Consider the following 16,546-nt stretch of genomic DNA (forward strand, 5'->3'; position numbering starts at 1 on the left):
GTGAATTCTACCAGACGATTGAATCTCTATACGTCACTCGACAATTACTACAATGTTAAGTCTCTTGAGCTATTTCAAAAATTCACTTTTCTCGAATGTCCTCAAACAACCAGAAAGAAGTTTCAATAAGATATACGTAACGAAAGAGCCGCGGATACTATTAAAATAAGCTCTCTAAATAACAACGCCTTCATCCAAAGACCAAACTTCGGCTATCCTAATCATTGAACAGGTTGAAGTTCGACATAACGGCCGAGTCTATACACAATAAACTAGTCCTCTTTTCCTTTTACGATACAACTACCGCGTTTCTCACCCTCGCAACCACGGCTAATCTCGAACAAGCAATGCCGCAAGAAAAAGCGCTCGCCGCGGGTAAACTGCGAACGCCTGTTAACGAGGGCTGCAGAGTTACGGTGTGCACACAAAGAGAGAAGCAGGAGGTGATCGAGGCCGGTGAATATTTCAGTCTCCAGCCTCGGTTCTTGTACTCCGAAGGCGCCGGTTCACGATAATCCACCTACGCCATGAACGCAACTATACCGTCACGGTTATGCCGTCTGGTTATCGACATCGTGTACGGAGAAGTTTACGCGACCTATCAGGAAACGTGACTCAACTAATTCTGTTACGGTCGCTGATCACTATGCTATACCCGTTTTTGCAATTAGTATTACCGCTTTATAAATGAGATTTAGTAAAATAAGTTTAATATGTCTAATTCCACGTAAGGACGTCAAAGATCGTCTAATAAAAAATTGATTGAAAAATAGAAAACTGAAAGATAATTGGAAAATGCATCTCCAAAAATTCTCACAGTAACGAATAACACCTCGCTGGTTGAGCGAAATAGAAAAGACCAAACAATCCTAACTCGCTTAAAAATTTTTGATGTTAATGCAACTATACTTAATACGTAAAAAATTTGTTTCTCATACATAGTTGTTAAACTAAACAATCTTCTCATGAAAATGATTTATTCCATAATCACATTTTCATATGTATACTTATTTTACATTTATACAATTTCAAGTTCTGTCTAATCATGTTATACAATATATTTATACCCTCTCAAACTCAGGAAACGGAAATTGTTCAGCAAAACGTCAATTTTTCACTGTATAAAGTTTCAGATTGCTCCAACTACTAAGTACAGTTAAAGCACAGTTATCGTCCGATTTAAACCATCAAGCTACAGCTTCCCGTAACGGATTTAATACTTTCTCTTCGATCTTTTAAGAACCGTTTGAAAAATTGATGCAGGTTCAGTTTGAGAATTATAAAAAGCAGATAATTTCGAAATCCTGAAATAATTATACTTCGATAATTGTAATTATTCGTGAGAGTACAATCGTGTATTCACGATTTTGGAATTCCCAGACGGAAGCGTCGCTGCGCCAGTTTTAAAAGGCCGTAATGGAAACGTCGCTAATCGACGGAGGTTTACGAGCAGAATTGGAGAGTAAACGACATCATCAGATGAGGATATTAAAGCAGAAGCTTGCGGAAGTTTCGAGTGATATAAGACTGAAATTCACTGCAGCTGCAGTTTTAAAGGTACGGTCAAACTCCCGGTTAAAATTATATCCCACACCGGAACGTTGTTAAACATACTAAATGACCAATAGTTTTATATCTTTTTTTATACTCTTCAAACTTTGAAAAGTTCTTCATTATAGATACTCGATAACGAATATTAAATATTCTGATATCGTTTTTCCCCTTACTTAAAGTCTACTTATATTACACAACTTTTCTCAGGTAATGATAACATTTGTATTAAAAGTGTACTATTCGATGTAGAAATAAGTTCTTGCCTACTTTCTAGTAAAATACAAATATTAGAAAAAGATTAGAAAAATTAACCATTTTCTTGCTAAAATATTATACGAATCCCCTCGTGATAGAAATTTGATGGTTTCTACGTAAAGTATTGATGAAAATGTTTTTAATCTCTGTACCTTGCGTCTGCTAAACGTAGCGAGCATTTTAAAATTCGTAGGAACGAACTTATTTCTATAATCTAGAAAAGAACTTCGTTCTACACCTAATAATTTACAAGAAATTGATTTAATTTACATGAGTGTTTTCCTTAATCTGTTCTCAAGATGCAGATACTTCATGGCGAAACGTTTTCAGTTAAACTGACGGGAGACTGACTTTGAGAAATCATTCCAAAGAACTGTTGATGCTTTCTCAAATACAGAAACGCTTAATCATGGCTGGTGTAATCAGAACTTGTTTATATTGGTTCTTCTCGTTTGATCGCAAGTTGCTTTTCAAATACAACACAGAGATCGTGACTCAAGGTAATATTCCTTGCGAAGAATTATGTACCAGATAAGTGTCCATTTGCGAGGTTGAATTTGGGTCAATGTAAAAGACAAATATTCAACAGTGAAAATTCCCGAGGTAACTGTGCCACTGAAATTCTGTTTTTCAGAGATAGAGAGAAATTAATTTAAGTAAATCGATTAAATTTTGCCTAAATTAAAATCATTGTGCTACACCAGGAAACTGCAACGTACTATTTACGAGTTATTCGACAGGTCTAATGGATTTAAAAATCTTTTTATATTTTCAATAACATTTCGCTCAAATATTAGTCTACTGTTATATTACAGCGAGTGTACATTATTTTTCATAATATTCTGATAAAATTAAGCAAACATTTCAGTTACTAGAACGCGCGCGCCTCGCCTTGATAATATTCTGCCCCACTTCTTTTTCTCATTTTGTACGCTTCTCAAACATTTTCCCGTGATAATGGATGTTGGAAGTTCAATCCTCACGGTCTCTCCAAATATCCTACTTAAATTAGCTTTCTCGTTTTTACGGAAAGACAAATAATTGTAAATTACAAATTTGACTCACGATCGAACGTACGATCAAGAATTTAGACTCGCGTGTTACTTTTTCCTGACCAACCAACCCTGTGAACGAGCGCCGATTATAGTTGGTATCAATTACATATCAAATATGTAACTATAGTCGGCAATGTGCACACTTTTCGTTCACCGTTCAGTGGGACTACTTCGACGGAGCGAACTGCCGTAGCGAAAAGGTTAAACATTGACAAGTGTGTACAGGTTGTCGCGTTACACACCGAGCCACCGAACGCCGGAAACGAGGGCGCGAAATGGCCGGAAGAACGACAAGCATGAAACGCGACTCGGATAGGACCAATATTTGCACGATTCGCACGTTCGCCTCACGCTGCTGCGATTAAAGGATCCCACTACCCAATTTGTGGTCAATAAAGAGATAAACAATCGCCCGAATTACGGATTTCACACTCCTTGTTCTGGGTGATAGCATTGAAATATTCCTGCCACTGGAGAGTTAAACATGTGAAATTTTCTGAATAACAGCCAATTTAGCTAGCTGACATACTAAAAATGAAAACGTGTGTTTTGTTGCAAATGTGCACGAGTCTGTTTTACTGTTCGATAAAATGACATGTCATATATCCGTTGTCGACACTTAAGGATGTATTGGCTATACAGTCAATCCCAAAAGTTTATGCACTTTAGAAACGCATTTTTTAAAAAGAAATCAAACGTCGGAAGAATATTGCTAATAATAAACAACAAAAAAAAATTTTCGATTTTTCCGAGATTTTTCCAAGGGGTACCCCTTCAATTTCTTCCAAATTTTCGATTTTTGGCCAATAACTCTCAAACCGTTGGACATACGGAAAAATTCTTAAATTTATTCTTCAGATTTATAACACTTTTACTCTATGGAAGTGACGTGAGCTTTTGAAAATTTAGGCCAGGTCGAAACGGAATTCATTTTCAACCGTATCGAGCAACGACCTATCGATTTCTCACTTCCTGCAGTCCCTTTTCCTTTAGGAAGCTGCAGAATGTAAAATTTCTTAAAATAAGTTTCATAAGCACTGCAACTGTACACATAAAATTGTTACGGTTATATTTCAACAGAACAAGGAATTCAAGCAAGTTGTAATCTATCCGATAATGTCCTGTTTAGAGAAACGGGTAGAATAATATCATCAGAAAAAAGAATACTTCCTACAGATAACAAACGGTGTACCTCATTGTGTTTTATAAATCCTTCCTAATATGTCATATATTAAAATTAATTCCAAATATGCAATAACAATAAAGTGCGGGACAGAATACATTATGTATTCGTCCTTTTATGTACAAAACTGATTGTCATCAATTAAATAAATATTTTTTAAACGATATGAATATTCAGTTTCACTTGACACGAGTTTAAGTGTCAATTAAGGAGTATCCCTTTGACCAACCCAAAAGTAAGTCACACACAGACCATGGAACAGAGTTACAATCAATCTTCTAACAATCTCTGGAAAGGTACATACACAAAAGAGGCCGTCACCGTCTCCCAGGCAACCGGCTCGGCGGCGTTGACATAAAACACGGCCACGGCTTTATCAAATTTTCCATTATCAGAATTGCCCGGTTTTACAGCGGCGCCGGCACAATACCGTGAGAGCGAAAACGTTTAACTCGCGGCGAGCCAGACAATATCTATGCTCGAGAGAGATCCGTCCTCGCTGGTCCACCCGTTTCCGGGCCTGTAATAACGTTTGAAACTGAGAGTACCGAGGCCATCAGAAGCCGGTAGCAGCCTGGCTCGGATCGGCGAAAATCCGTGCACCGATGCTCAAGCACCTCGGAATTCGTCGGTTTTAGGGCCGCATAAAACGTTTAAGTGTCGCCATCAAATTTTCCGCTGGCACCGTTTATGGTGTTGGAAACGCAACGACGTGACCCAGCGCGGCTAAGAAGTCGAGCCTCGAATCGAATCGCCGCATCTGAGGATTAACGTCTCCGGCTTCGCGGGAACGCCGCCGTGACGACGCGAAGGTAGTGGGTAGTCAATCAGGAAGATCTCGTTCGGAGACGATTCGTAAAACCGGACGGGTCAAGACCTCTGTGTTTCGATACCATGCGACGCATTCTGAATAATTCAAAAAGAGTCGCACTTGAGAATGGAGCAGTTTTGCTGAAGTTTCGAAACAGCTTCATAAGGATACTCGTATCGACAAACAGTATTTCTGCGAGAAGTACCTGGGACACCGAACAGAGTAGGGTTCAGTTTCATCAGAGAAGACCATGGATCCTATCATAGCATTCTCAAATGTATGAACTTTAAATATGGACCCAGTTCCAACCTATCAACGAATAATTCTCCAGGAATCAGCTCCAGAAAACCGAATAGAAAACGTCTAGACAGGAAAGTAGCTGCATCTTTTCGCAACTCGGAAACCGTTCTGGGAACGGAAGCAGTTGCGTTAGAGAACTAGGTAAATTGATAAAGTAAGCGGCCGTGGATCGATTCAAAGGAGATCGTCGCGTTAGATCCGCAACCGTGAAAACGCGTGCGTGCGTTATTGCGCGTGCGCGTGTTTGGTACGCGTGTGCGTGAGCAGGGTGTCGCTACGCGTGTAAACCGCTGGGCAGAGCGGGCAGGCGTACTTTCCCGGGAAATGAACGTAATAGTGATTGCGCACATTCGACACGACCTTACCGCACAACGAGCACCGCCTCCTCTCGTCGTTGTTACTCTGTCTCTCAAATATTTGCGATATCCGCCAATTTTTCAGCTCTGCAACAACAGAAACCACAGTCAGCAAGCCTGCCGAAAAAGTGCGTCGACCGCGTCATCTCTCTATTTCCGGGTGTCTCTCTTTCTCTATCTCTCTTTCTGGTCTTTTGTTTTTCACCGCCCAGCGTGCGCACGCGTGCGTATAAGGCTACGTGTTTTTGAACAAAAAAAAAACATGTATTTCCAATCACTACTTCACTTCATCTTCTAATTTCTACGGACAATTCCTAATTAAAGATATAAAATCACTTTCTCTAAGATACAAGTACGAATACAACTTTCAGTGCGCAATGCTTAAGCATAGCTTAAGCTTAAAACCATCCTACGGACTACTACACTTCTTTGAAAGCATTCACTTGAAAACATAATCCTTTTAACATAAAAGACACCGCGATTTCAACTCTGACGGGTTAATCGCGACGCAACCATGTACTGTGATTTCATTTTCATGGATATACGCGACACATGCACATTCACACATGGGAACACGTATGAGCGTTATCTACGCGATACGACGTTTACAAAGCGGAACGTGAATCGGTTTGGTTCGAATTAAATTAGTCCAAGTGCTTTGCCGTTACACAGACGCTTTTAAAAGATTATTATCGAAGGGGACCGTTCGTAGAGAACCGGGAGAGGAATGATCCGCCGTAGCCCACTCGCCGCGACACCCTTTTCGTAACTCGAACCGCGGGACCATTTCCTGGATTGCGATCTAGGAACTTGTTGTGCAAAACTGATCCTCAACGGAAACGAAACAACGGACGATTTAAAGTTTCCTCGATTTCCGGTCCGCAACTGGGAGAGACAGTTGCCGCTCCTTGAATACTTTTAACGATACTAAAAATTACTGCGTCCGGAACATCGTCGTAATTTCAGTACACTGTGTGCTTTTAATGGATTCCAGGGGAAACGTTTCCACTTGTTGGCAAGAACAGAGTTATGACGAGTGTCACGAGAATTTATATGGAATGGAATTCTTGCGAAACTTGTTATCAAATAGTTTAGCTTAGTCTAATTGAATAAAGATTTTGTAGCTGTAGTACGATTAAGAAGCTGTTATATTTCTTTAAAAATTTCTATATTAAAAATAGAACATCAAAAAAGGTATACACTGAGATGAGTAAATCGCGAGACTGTTGGATAAGAAACTAAACTTTAAATTGCCTACATTAAACTGATATTATAAGTCGCATGTCTTTACTTATCATCCCAGTCTAGCAAATAGTTTCAGAAACCCTTCACTGGATTACCCTTATTATTTTTTGTTAGACGATGTTAAAATATCAGCTTATGAAACATTAAGATTATTTCGAATGAACAGAGAAAACGATTAACCAATCATAGTCCTAATCATTTGACGAGAAACGTAACTTCAAAGTTACAATCAGACCTATTCCATTGCTTTATCTCATCGGAGAAAAATCTGTGTGGGAAAACGGCAGGAAAAAGCGATACACGATTGTACGACAAAGAAAACTTGATCACAATAACGTGACGGTACGGTCTTCGCGTCAAAAATGGCGGAAAATGGATCCGAATCGGACGAATTATCGGATGTTTGAACAGACGGCGATAGTCTAGTTTTTCCGACAGCGATACGTCCGACCGCCGCATCCCGGCGACAGCAGCCGGAAGTATCGGCAGGCGGGACGAATGGTAGCAGCAGAGCAGCAGTAGTTGTGACACCATCTGCCTGAAACTGACGATCGATCGACACCGGCGGATCTGAAACGAAACGCTTCAAACGAGAGTGAAAGAGTTGCTTGCCTCCCCTTACGACCCGTTCGAGGCACGTGTCTCCCCTGAGGTGGTGCTACGTTTCGGCACTCACCCCGAATGAGTATCGAACGAGCATCGAACGAATTCTACTCACAACGACTTATGGTACCAGCATATTTATTGAAAAATATAAAACGGAAATGTATAAATCAATGTTCGTTCGGGATTGAACTACTCAAATGCATAATAAGTTCACCTTTAAATGGGTACCGACTGACTGGCAGAAAATTAGGATGATTCGATGTTCGATGATCGTGTTCGTGCATTAAACTCGCCCCACAGCGGTGCGTTAACCTCCGTACGGTGATCGACGATCATTTCCTGTTTCACTAAACAAACACGTGATAGCAAACGAGGTGAAATCCTTTATAATTGCAGCATGTTCTTGCAGCGTCGAGCAGCGTACGAACGTTAACGGACAGGGAGAACAATGATCTGGAATAAAAAAGAAAGATAGACGGCTCGGTTAACACACAATTATGTTTAATCAAAAAATTAGTATGAAATACATTAAATGCACATGTGATTAATTCTCCATAGATTTTTTTGTTGGATTTTTTTGCAAATTTTTGTAATCTTTGCTTCATTTATCCTCATCATCCATATATTATCTATACACTATATAATAATTAAAGGTGTATATAATAATTGCAATCGTAACATAACACTTGCAATGTTAGAATAACCATAAGAGTAAGAATATAATCGTAGTAACAATAAGAAATAGTAAGAATAATCATCTTTTATCCCATCTGTTTTTAATCCACGGTTCTTCCTCGACAATAAAATCGATATTACGCCCTATAACGATCGTTAGTTCTCGTTTGTGATCTGCGGTTTAATTTAGTCGCTTTTACTAGATATCTCCTGTGTAGAGCCGTGAACGATTATTACCTTGAAATTTTTTACCTCGTCAATCTACGTATTAAACGTCTATTGTACGTTCGTCGGAGCCGAAACAGTCTGATTTGCAACGATAGAAGTCCGATTTCTAAGAGAACGGTGGAAACTAACGCGCGCTCGTTATGACCTGTCTTGAAACCATCGGTCCCGTCGCCGATCGTCTCCTTCGACATCGAGGAGGACATGATTCGCGACGACCACCAAGACGACCGCCGCGAGAATGCGTCTAACGACGTGATCAGAAACGACGGACAGACAGCTCAATGATCGTAACTGGCTGGACCTCGTTCCCCGTCATCGTCATCGTCGCGACGTCCTTCTCGGTCGACGTCGTCCGCATCCGATCGAACGCGACGCGACGCGACGCCAAGACTCTCGTAACGTGGCAAACCTATCTTCGTCCGATCAGATATACATATATTATACCGCACCCTTGTTTCTAGCTAGATTAGGCTTAGAACTCTCTTCTGTTCCGATCTCACCTTTTGTGTGTATCTGTGCATATTTCTATAAAGTGTCGCAACGAAGTATAAACGAAGGAACGAAAGTGAAAAGGAAGAGAAATAAGCGAGATGGTGCTCGAGGAGAAGCTCCACGGACCGAAACGAAAATGGAAAAGAACATAACATGTAAGGGTAGCGAGATGTTCTCCTTTTCCTTTCAGTGTGGTTACAAGGGATGGTGGAGATAAGAGAGGAGCTGGGACGAAGGTGTAAGGAAAGACATTTCGCGTCGATTTGGTTCCTCGAAGTTTCTTTTTTTTTTTTTTTGTGTTTTGTTTTTGTCTCGACATGCATACATATATCCACTCTAAATCGTCTCTTTCTCTCTCGTACGCATACGCTGAAGCACTCTGCTCCTCTTGTTTCTCTCTTTCCGATTCATTCTCACATCTGTTCTTATATCCATACGTGAAAATGCAACGGTTTAACGACTTTTTCCCGCTACTCTTCTCGCTTCTCTCGCATATGCGTTCAATCTGTATATATGTATGTATATACTTTTTTCTTGGTTTTCCCTTTCCCCATATATACACGTGGCATGCAAAATCACACCTATCAGTCTGACAATCGCGCCGAATCATCTCTTTTTTTCTCCGCTCATTTAACTCTTTAAACTTCGTCTATTTTTCACGCTCGCGTTTAATTTTTTTTGTTTACCTATTATCAATTATTATTATTATTATTATTATTACTCTTTTTTATCGTTTTTTTTTAACGTTCGAATGACGAGTAGAACACGCTCAGTAGTACGCACGAGGAACCACGATTTCCCCGCGAGCACGGTTTACACTATGACAGTATTTTTTTTTAAATATATATATAATATATATTATATCCCCCGAGAAAAATAACAAAATGTATATATATATTTATATTTATATTCATATTTATACGAAGATAGATATATACATATACCGTGTGTGTATATACATATATATCCATAATTAATCCGTACTTTGTATATATTAATATATAAAGAGATATTAATAATAGTACTTTTTTTTGTTATTTAGTCGGTAATGTACAAGGGCGAAGCGGGCAGCTATCACTCATCGTGCTGTAAACGAAACGCCCTAAACGTGCTCCTTATCCTATGATCAGCTAAACCTAGACCCTAGGTAACACCTACACCTATATAACTACACTCATAATGTTCACTTGCACAGCCATAGTTTCTTTTCTTCTCGCCGCCTCTAACGCGTCCCTCTCGACACTTTTTTCATCCCAATTACAACCCCCTACTCGCTTTTTTCCCTTCTCCTCACCAGTTAATCGATCAATTCCTCCGGTGAATTTCTCGAGTGCTACTCGAAAAATCGAGGGCTCCATATGTTGGTCGTTTATATTGAAAAGCTTCTATTGTTACAAGAGTGCTCATGTTCAAGTCCCTTAAATTGAACCGATTGTAGGTGTTACGAGATTATTTTTAACGTGAGCACTTACGAAATTCTTAAACCTTTTAAATACCATTAATTCTTTTCACTAATTTTCAAATTCGAAAGTTCTTCTGTAAAATTTATTTCCATTATTCCTGCTGAAAAAGATTTCATAAGCAAAATCTGTTCCGGCATCACGAATGCAAACAATCGAAATTAAAGAGGAAACGAGAGAACATAGAAAAGCAATCAGCGTAATCTCAGTTTTGCGGATCCAGTTGCGTTTGATAATTAACTCTTTAACCGGAAGAATTCTAACGCGAACGGATTCAGAGTCGAGCGAGCGTTTGTGCCGCGACGCGACGACTTTGAAAAGTGAACGGAAACGTGATTTTCATTCGTTTTGTTTGTGCCTCGCTCCATCCTTACGCCTACGGTTTTTACACCACAGAGAACTTAACGCGCGCCTCGACCAGTGATAGCTGCACGGCCCGCATTTCCCTATCGCAATATTGCACGATTACTTTTTTTTTTTTTCATTTCTTTAAATTCATCTTCAATTTCAATAAGGTGTTAGCACCAATCTATTATATCACAATGTTCCACTCCACACCACGCAATTGTAAATATAAATACCTATAATAGTAGTAATAGTAGTAGTAGTAGTAGTAGTAATAGTAGCAATAGTAGCAGTAGTAGTAGTGGTAGTAGTAGTAATAATAGCTGTAGCAATAATAGTAGTAGTGTAGTCGTAGTAATAATAGTACAATAGTAGAGATTTCCGATTTAATTAATAAAGATTTCGATATAACAGCCAGACGATCCGCGACCAACATTTCTTTGCGAGATATGCTAATTCGGATCACTTCGATACTTTGTGAACTCTATATGTGCCGAGTATTTCTCTCTGTTTCAACGGCTTCTACCTAATCGCCAATGTAACCCTTCTCTCTTTCGACTAGTCGATACGTGTACGTCGTGTTTCCGTGTGCCTTCTTACGGGTTCTGTTTTTCTCCAAACATGATTTCTTTCGGACATATATTCTGTTTTCACGTGTATGTGTATGTGTATGTGTGTGTGAATGATCTCGTGCGCGTGCCTGTCTGATCTCGTCGGGTCAGCTACTACTGCGAAAATCGCATCGAGAACGAAACTGCATTCGCGAATCAGAAAGGAAGCTCGATTCTTGCAATCGGAACTGCTGTAAGACCTTTTACTTCCGCCCTCCATGTTCCCTACCGTCAGATAAATCTTATATCGAAAAATATTACGCGAACCAGATCGATCGTTAACAGTTTTCTTTTTAGATGGAATAAGAATAAACGCACGTGGCTGTTACTCTGGGTAAGAAACGTCTTGTTTCCACGCGAGTGGGTAGGTTGTTAAGCACAAGTCGTTGAACCACTTTGCCGTCATTTAAACCATTCACGATCTTCTGCAAACCTGTATCTATTAACCTAAAAGCCCATTAGAGAATTGAAGCTCGAACCTACGGTGCGGTGGATAGGGATGGTTGCCACTCGACGCCGAGAATGCGTGTGCAAATTGACAAAACGTTGGAAGTCGTGACTGTTCACGGAGGGAATGAGAGATAATTCTCAACGGCATTCGAAGCAGGTTGATAATTTATTAGAAACACGTGTCCATTTCTTTTTAAACTCGGATAAAATTAAATGTGAATATATAAATTTGTCCATATAATAAATATGACGTTTGGCAAATTCCAAGCTGTGGTGTCTATCGATAAATGAGTTGATATCATAAAAATGAAAGTAACTATGTAAATAAAGATTATTTGTAAATTGAAGAATTTCCATGATCATTGATAAATCTACGTAAAATAAATAATTCATTTTGGTATCACGATTTCGAACTGCTTCTCTTTGGGATGTTCTCCAACCCCGCCGCGTTTTTCATCCCGTCCGCTAGAAATACACGACGCGCCTCAAGTGATTCGCATAGCGATCGAATATTGAGAGCGTAACGAGCAGCCCTTCATACCCGTTGACACTGGCGAACTTTCGGAAATATTTGCCTAACTGTAAGGGTTCGCAAGTATCACATGTTAAACTCGTGAAGATTGTCTCGCAGAAAATTTTTCCACTGATCAGACAGAAAGTAATTAATCGCACTGCGACTAATAATTATTTCACTGGAAATCGATTCAGATATTTTTGCAAATACGAATATTCTAAATTTAACTTGAACCAATTCACGAATTTATCGTATATCAAAAGAATAAATTACAAAGGTCGTGGTACTAAATTAAATTTTGGCACCAATCCTGTGACATTTCTCGTACAGTTTTCGCCACTCCGCCGCCGGAACAAAGTGAGACGCATGCTCCGAAAGTTCGCCATAAGTCGAGGACAATTTTCAGCTCACGGTCGTAGAAAGAAAACAGGATTCGAAGCGAGATGAATGTGCGGATAGAAAAGTGGAACGTAAATACATGGAAGTAGCGCTAGACGATGCAGGCGATCGGGATAAAAGAGAAAATATCCACGACTTAGAACGATGACACTTCTCAAAATTCCGTCCTACTATGAAAACATAAAGATGTTATCGCGAAACGTTCCTTGTCACGAAACATCGAAAACCGAAGAACTGAAACAAAAATATGAATTAATGAATGAACTTCTGATGAAAATCGACGAAGATTCTTGATTGACGTTCGCTATCAAGGACGGACATTCACGTAGAATATTGTTAATCAGAATGACAGACAGAAGTTTCAACACTGTAGCCTATATTTATAAAACCAGAAATTGAAGATCGTATAACAAATTACTCCATTGCAACCAATTTTCATTAATTCTATCAATCTATCCGAATCACCAATACCCTTTATATCTAGAAATCTGTACACGAAAATTAGCTTAATTATGAAAGTCAAATAAAACCCCTAATACACTTTTAAGACTGAGACCGTTTTGTCCCTCAATTTCTTCAATTCCTTTCGACGAATCACTAAATTAGAAATCACAAGCTAATCACAGATCAAACACGTGTATAAACATAATGCAGCCCTATACAGCCGCGTCGTTGAACGATTCAGCGTCGACGTTTACGCTTCTCTAAGCCAAGCTGGTACACCTCTCATCCCCGGTGCCGAGAGGAAGAAATAGGGTCGCGAACGCGTAACAACGGAGACTACCATGCCGCGGCACAACAACCCATCGCGCGTCGCGTATAAACGGAAAACGAACGCTCGACGTCTGGATGGCTGCTAATGATCTCCGTCCGCGCGTTTTCCCGCGGTAGCCTCGAGGGTCGGCCAAAGTGCCGTTTAACTCGCGCGTTCTCTTCCCTTAAACCTTAAACGCTACGCCGAGAGTGCATCGATCTCGCGATTCTCCTCGTTGAAAACTTTCTCCCTTCTCGTTCTATAGGCGAAACGGCGCGGCTTTTATGCATTGTGCGTGTACGTGGCTCGACCGATCAGCCACACGGTGAGTTTTTCCGATGAATAGGATCTGGTTCGAAACGCAAAGGCACGCGACGCGATCAACTGACGTCTATCCGCGAGCGAGACGACCGTTCGCGTGTGAATGTCCTGAATACGTGTATTGCAGCGTGAAGCGCGCGGGTGTTTGTGTATCTCGACGCGATCATCGCCACGTCGGCCGACGACTCGCGATTAACGATCAACCGTTTTGACGACTTGTGCGCGCGGACAATTCCGGAAATTGGCAGTGCTCGAAACCGACGAACACGTCCAGCCGTATTAGCGGGACTCAAAAAGGGGTTGTAGACGTCGAGAGCCAGGGATCGATACGCTCTGCCCGCGGGGCTAATTATATATCGCGTCGGTGTGGTTCTTGTAATAAAAAGCCCCGTGCAACCACGACGCGTCGTCAGCTGAGCCCCCGTCACTCTGTGAAACTGTTCGCTGAATAATTCTTCCTCTATCGCGACAGATATTCTTTGTGCCGGTGAAAAATTTCCACGTTACACCTCACTATTACGGAAAAGAGAATTCTTCAATATTGCAAATTGATCGTTTCAAATCCCTATGGTACGTGTGTGCATTAATGTCCGAAACTCTCGATCGCAAGCCGACATTCCTTTGACTAATGCCGATTAAAGGTGCTGATCAAACATTAAAATCCTCATTTGTGAAATTCAAACACCGAGGAGAATTCTCTATGGGGAAAAGCGAATCGAAAATGCGTTCGCATTTAATATTCTTCAACTCCCTCAAGTATGTAGTCAGTCAATTTGCCTTGAGAAGAACCACCACTGCAACTCTAAACGTTATCTGTACGGAAAAATCAACGACGAAACTTCGCCGCGATCAAAAGTATTCATACCCAATAAATATTATCTTTATTGCAGGAAATGTTCGTGATACAGCTATCTACGACTCCCATCTGTCAGCGGATGGTAATTGCCATTTTCGCGGTTGCACAGATCATCAGTGGAATAACAAAATAGAGTTAGCCACGCGAGGTGCGGTCACGAAAGATAGAAAATCGTGAGAATGATAACGTCACGGAAACATAAAAACACCGTTTCGATTGACTTACACCTCGGATAAAACCACACGAGCCGAATAATTGAGCCGCAAAGGATAGAAGATCAAATTTCATTCTGCGACAGGGATCAAGTATAACAAAAGAAATTAGTAGGCGACGAAGATCGTCGACGACGATCTCCGGAGTCTTGCACTCCGACGATCTTTAACGACCTAATCTTACTTAATAAATCCGGAAGATCTTAAAACGGCGAGATCTTTTTAAACGGAACCTGTACATCGAGTTACGAATGGTGGACGAATCGTGATATAACTGTAACCTTTTTTATTCGCGCGGAAAGCAATTTTAATCCTTTCAGTCCCTTTGTCGGAGATCGTCCGTTGCCTCGCCTTAATCGTCTTTACTTCAAGCCAGACTGCGTCTACGATATGAAAGTGTTTGAAGAATAAGGAAAAAAGACGATCAACGCTTGAACACTGGTCCCACCGGGTTTAAATTAACCCATCGAGTGTACTGGGACGATCTAGAAGCGCTTCGAATGAATTTAATATTTTCTGCGATCTTCGCCGATTTCATTTGATGAAAATAAAAAATACTGAAGAATTTATGACATCAGGAGTTTCAATAATAGAAATGAAGATCTGAACAATTTTACAGATATCAAGTTGCATTCCATCTGTCAGGCATTGACGACTTATTAAATTTTTGTAAAGTAAATCCTTAATATCAAATTAATCACGATTTAGCGTACCGCTAATATCAAGATTGACGTTCCCTAAGAATCTTTGCAGAAACGTCAGACTAGTGGATAAAAATCAAAATACAACGAAGCTCGGAGTTTGCTAACCATCAATTACCGTAGACTGAGCCCTGGCCAGGCGCAGTTTCATAAACTGCCCATCGATCTACCGCGAAAGTTAACTGATGACTGCCGTAACAATTTACGTACGCGTATCGACTTCGAGCACGGCAGTAGAGATGATCGTGGCTGGTCGCGCACGCGAATACCGTATAAACGCTCGCGGTTACCGCGATGAAAATTAGTTCAACACTTTATAATCCTTCACAAGGGAATAACATAAATAAAATAGTGCAATATACACACTACCCGTTATAATAGCGAGTTATAAATTTTTATTTTTAATTTAAAACGTACTCCCACGTCTCGGGACATAAAATCGACTGAATAGTAAAATTTCGAACGGTTCGACTCCATAAAAATTTCTGTAAAGTCCTTAGCTAGCTAAAATTCTATCTTCCTGCAGCATCCATTAAAGTAGTCATAAAATTTCGAATTGCAGTACCCGCTGTCCGTCAGGAAATTCGTGTAAGAGTTCAATTCTGAGAAATTTAATCTCTTCGACCGAACCATTAAGAAACTTGTAAAATTTCGAACCGGATGCAACGGACCGTAATGGTACGAGCGTCGACTTTATCGCCAAGATAATTCCTAGCGAACCCTGGGACACGGAATCTCGCATAGTAAGACAGAAAACAATGACGTTTCGACGAAGCTGGGGTCGCAGATGGAGGACGGAATGGCCCAACAAAATTTCGTTATATCTTCTACCTGTGCGAAGCACTAAATTCTAACGCAACGTTGTTTGGTTCGTCTAGCGGGTTTTCTCATTTTCCAGCACTCGGAACACTCGGCTGGCCTGGACGCATTTGGTGTAACTCGAAACAAGAAAGGGGAGGGTGAGATAGGAAGGGGAGGTGGGGTAAAAAAATAGGCGCGAACGCGAATAGAGATTAGTCGATTCGGGTCTGAAACTGGCGTGTGTGCAAAAAAGAAGAACAAAGAGACAAGAAAAACAGAATGATCGAAGAGGTGTAAAAGTCTACAAACTGTACCTAGACGCAACCCTTCCCGCCCCGATTCCGATAATAATAAATAATAAA

At 40.5% G+C, this 16,546-nt stretch overlaps 1 protein-coding gene across 3 annotated transcripts in view; it reads right to left on the minus strand.

Annotated features, from left to right (window-relative positions):
- Positions 1-16,546, minus strand: part of LOC108623420 (sex determination protein fruitless) — a 59,629-nt gene that overhangs the window by 10,059 nt on the left and 33,024 nt on the right. Inside the window, exon 5 of one of the 3 annotated variants that reach the window (XM_026812242.1) lies at positions 3,646-5,601. The exons of 1 other annotated variant lie outside the window; for it this stretch is intronic. In XM_026812242.1, coding sequence (XP_026668043.1) covers positions 5,384-5,601 — 218 coding nt within the window. In that variant the 3' untranslated portion in view covers positions 3,646-5,383. Of the gene's footprint in view, positions 1-3,645; positions 5,602-5,646; positions 7,819-16,546 lie in introns of those variants that run through there. One more of the 3 variants, XM_026812243.1, reaches the window with a different exon arrangement.

The sequence above is a fragment of the Ceratina calcarata genome, unplaced genomic scaffold, assembly GCF_001652005.2.
Source record: "Ceratina calcarata isolate Rehan_Ccalc_2016 unplaced genomic scaffold, ASM165200v1 scaffold267.2, whole genome shotgun sequence".
Taxonomy (NCBI): Eukaryota; Metazoa; Arthropoda; class Insecta; order Hymenoptera; family Apidae; genus Ceratina; species Ceratina calcarata.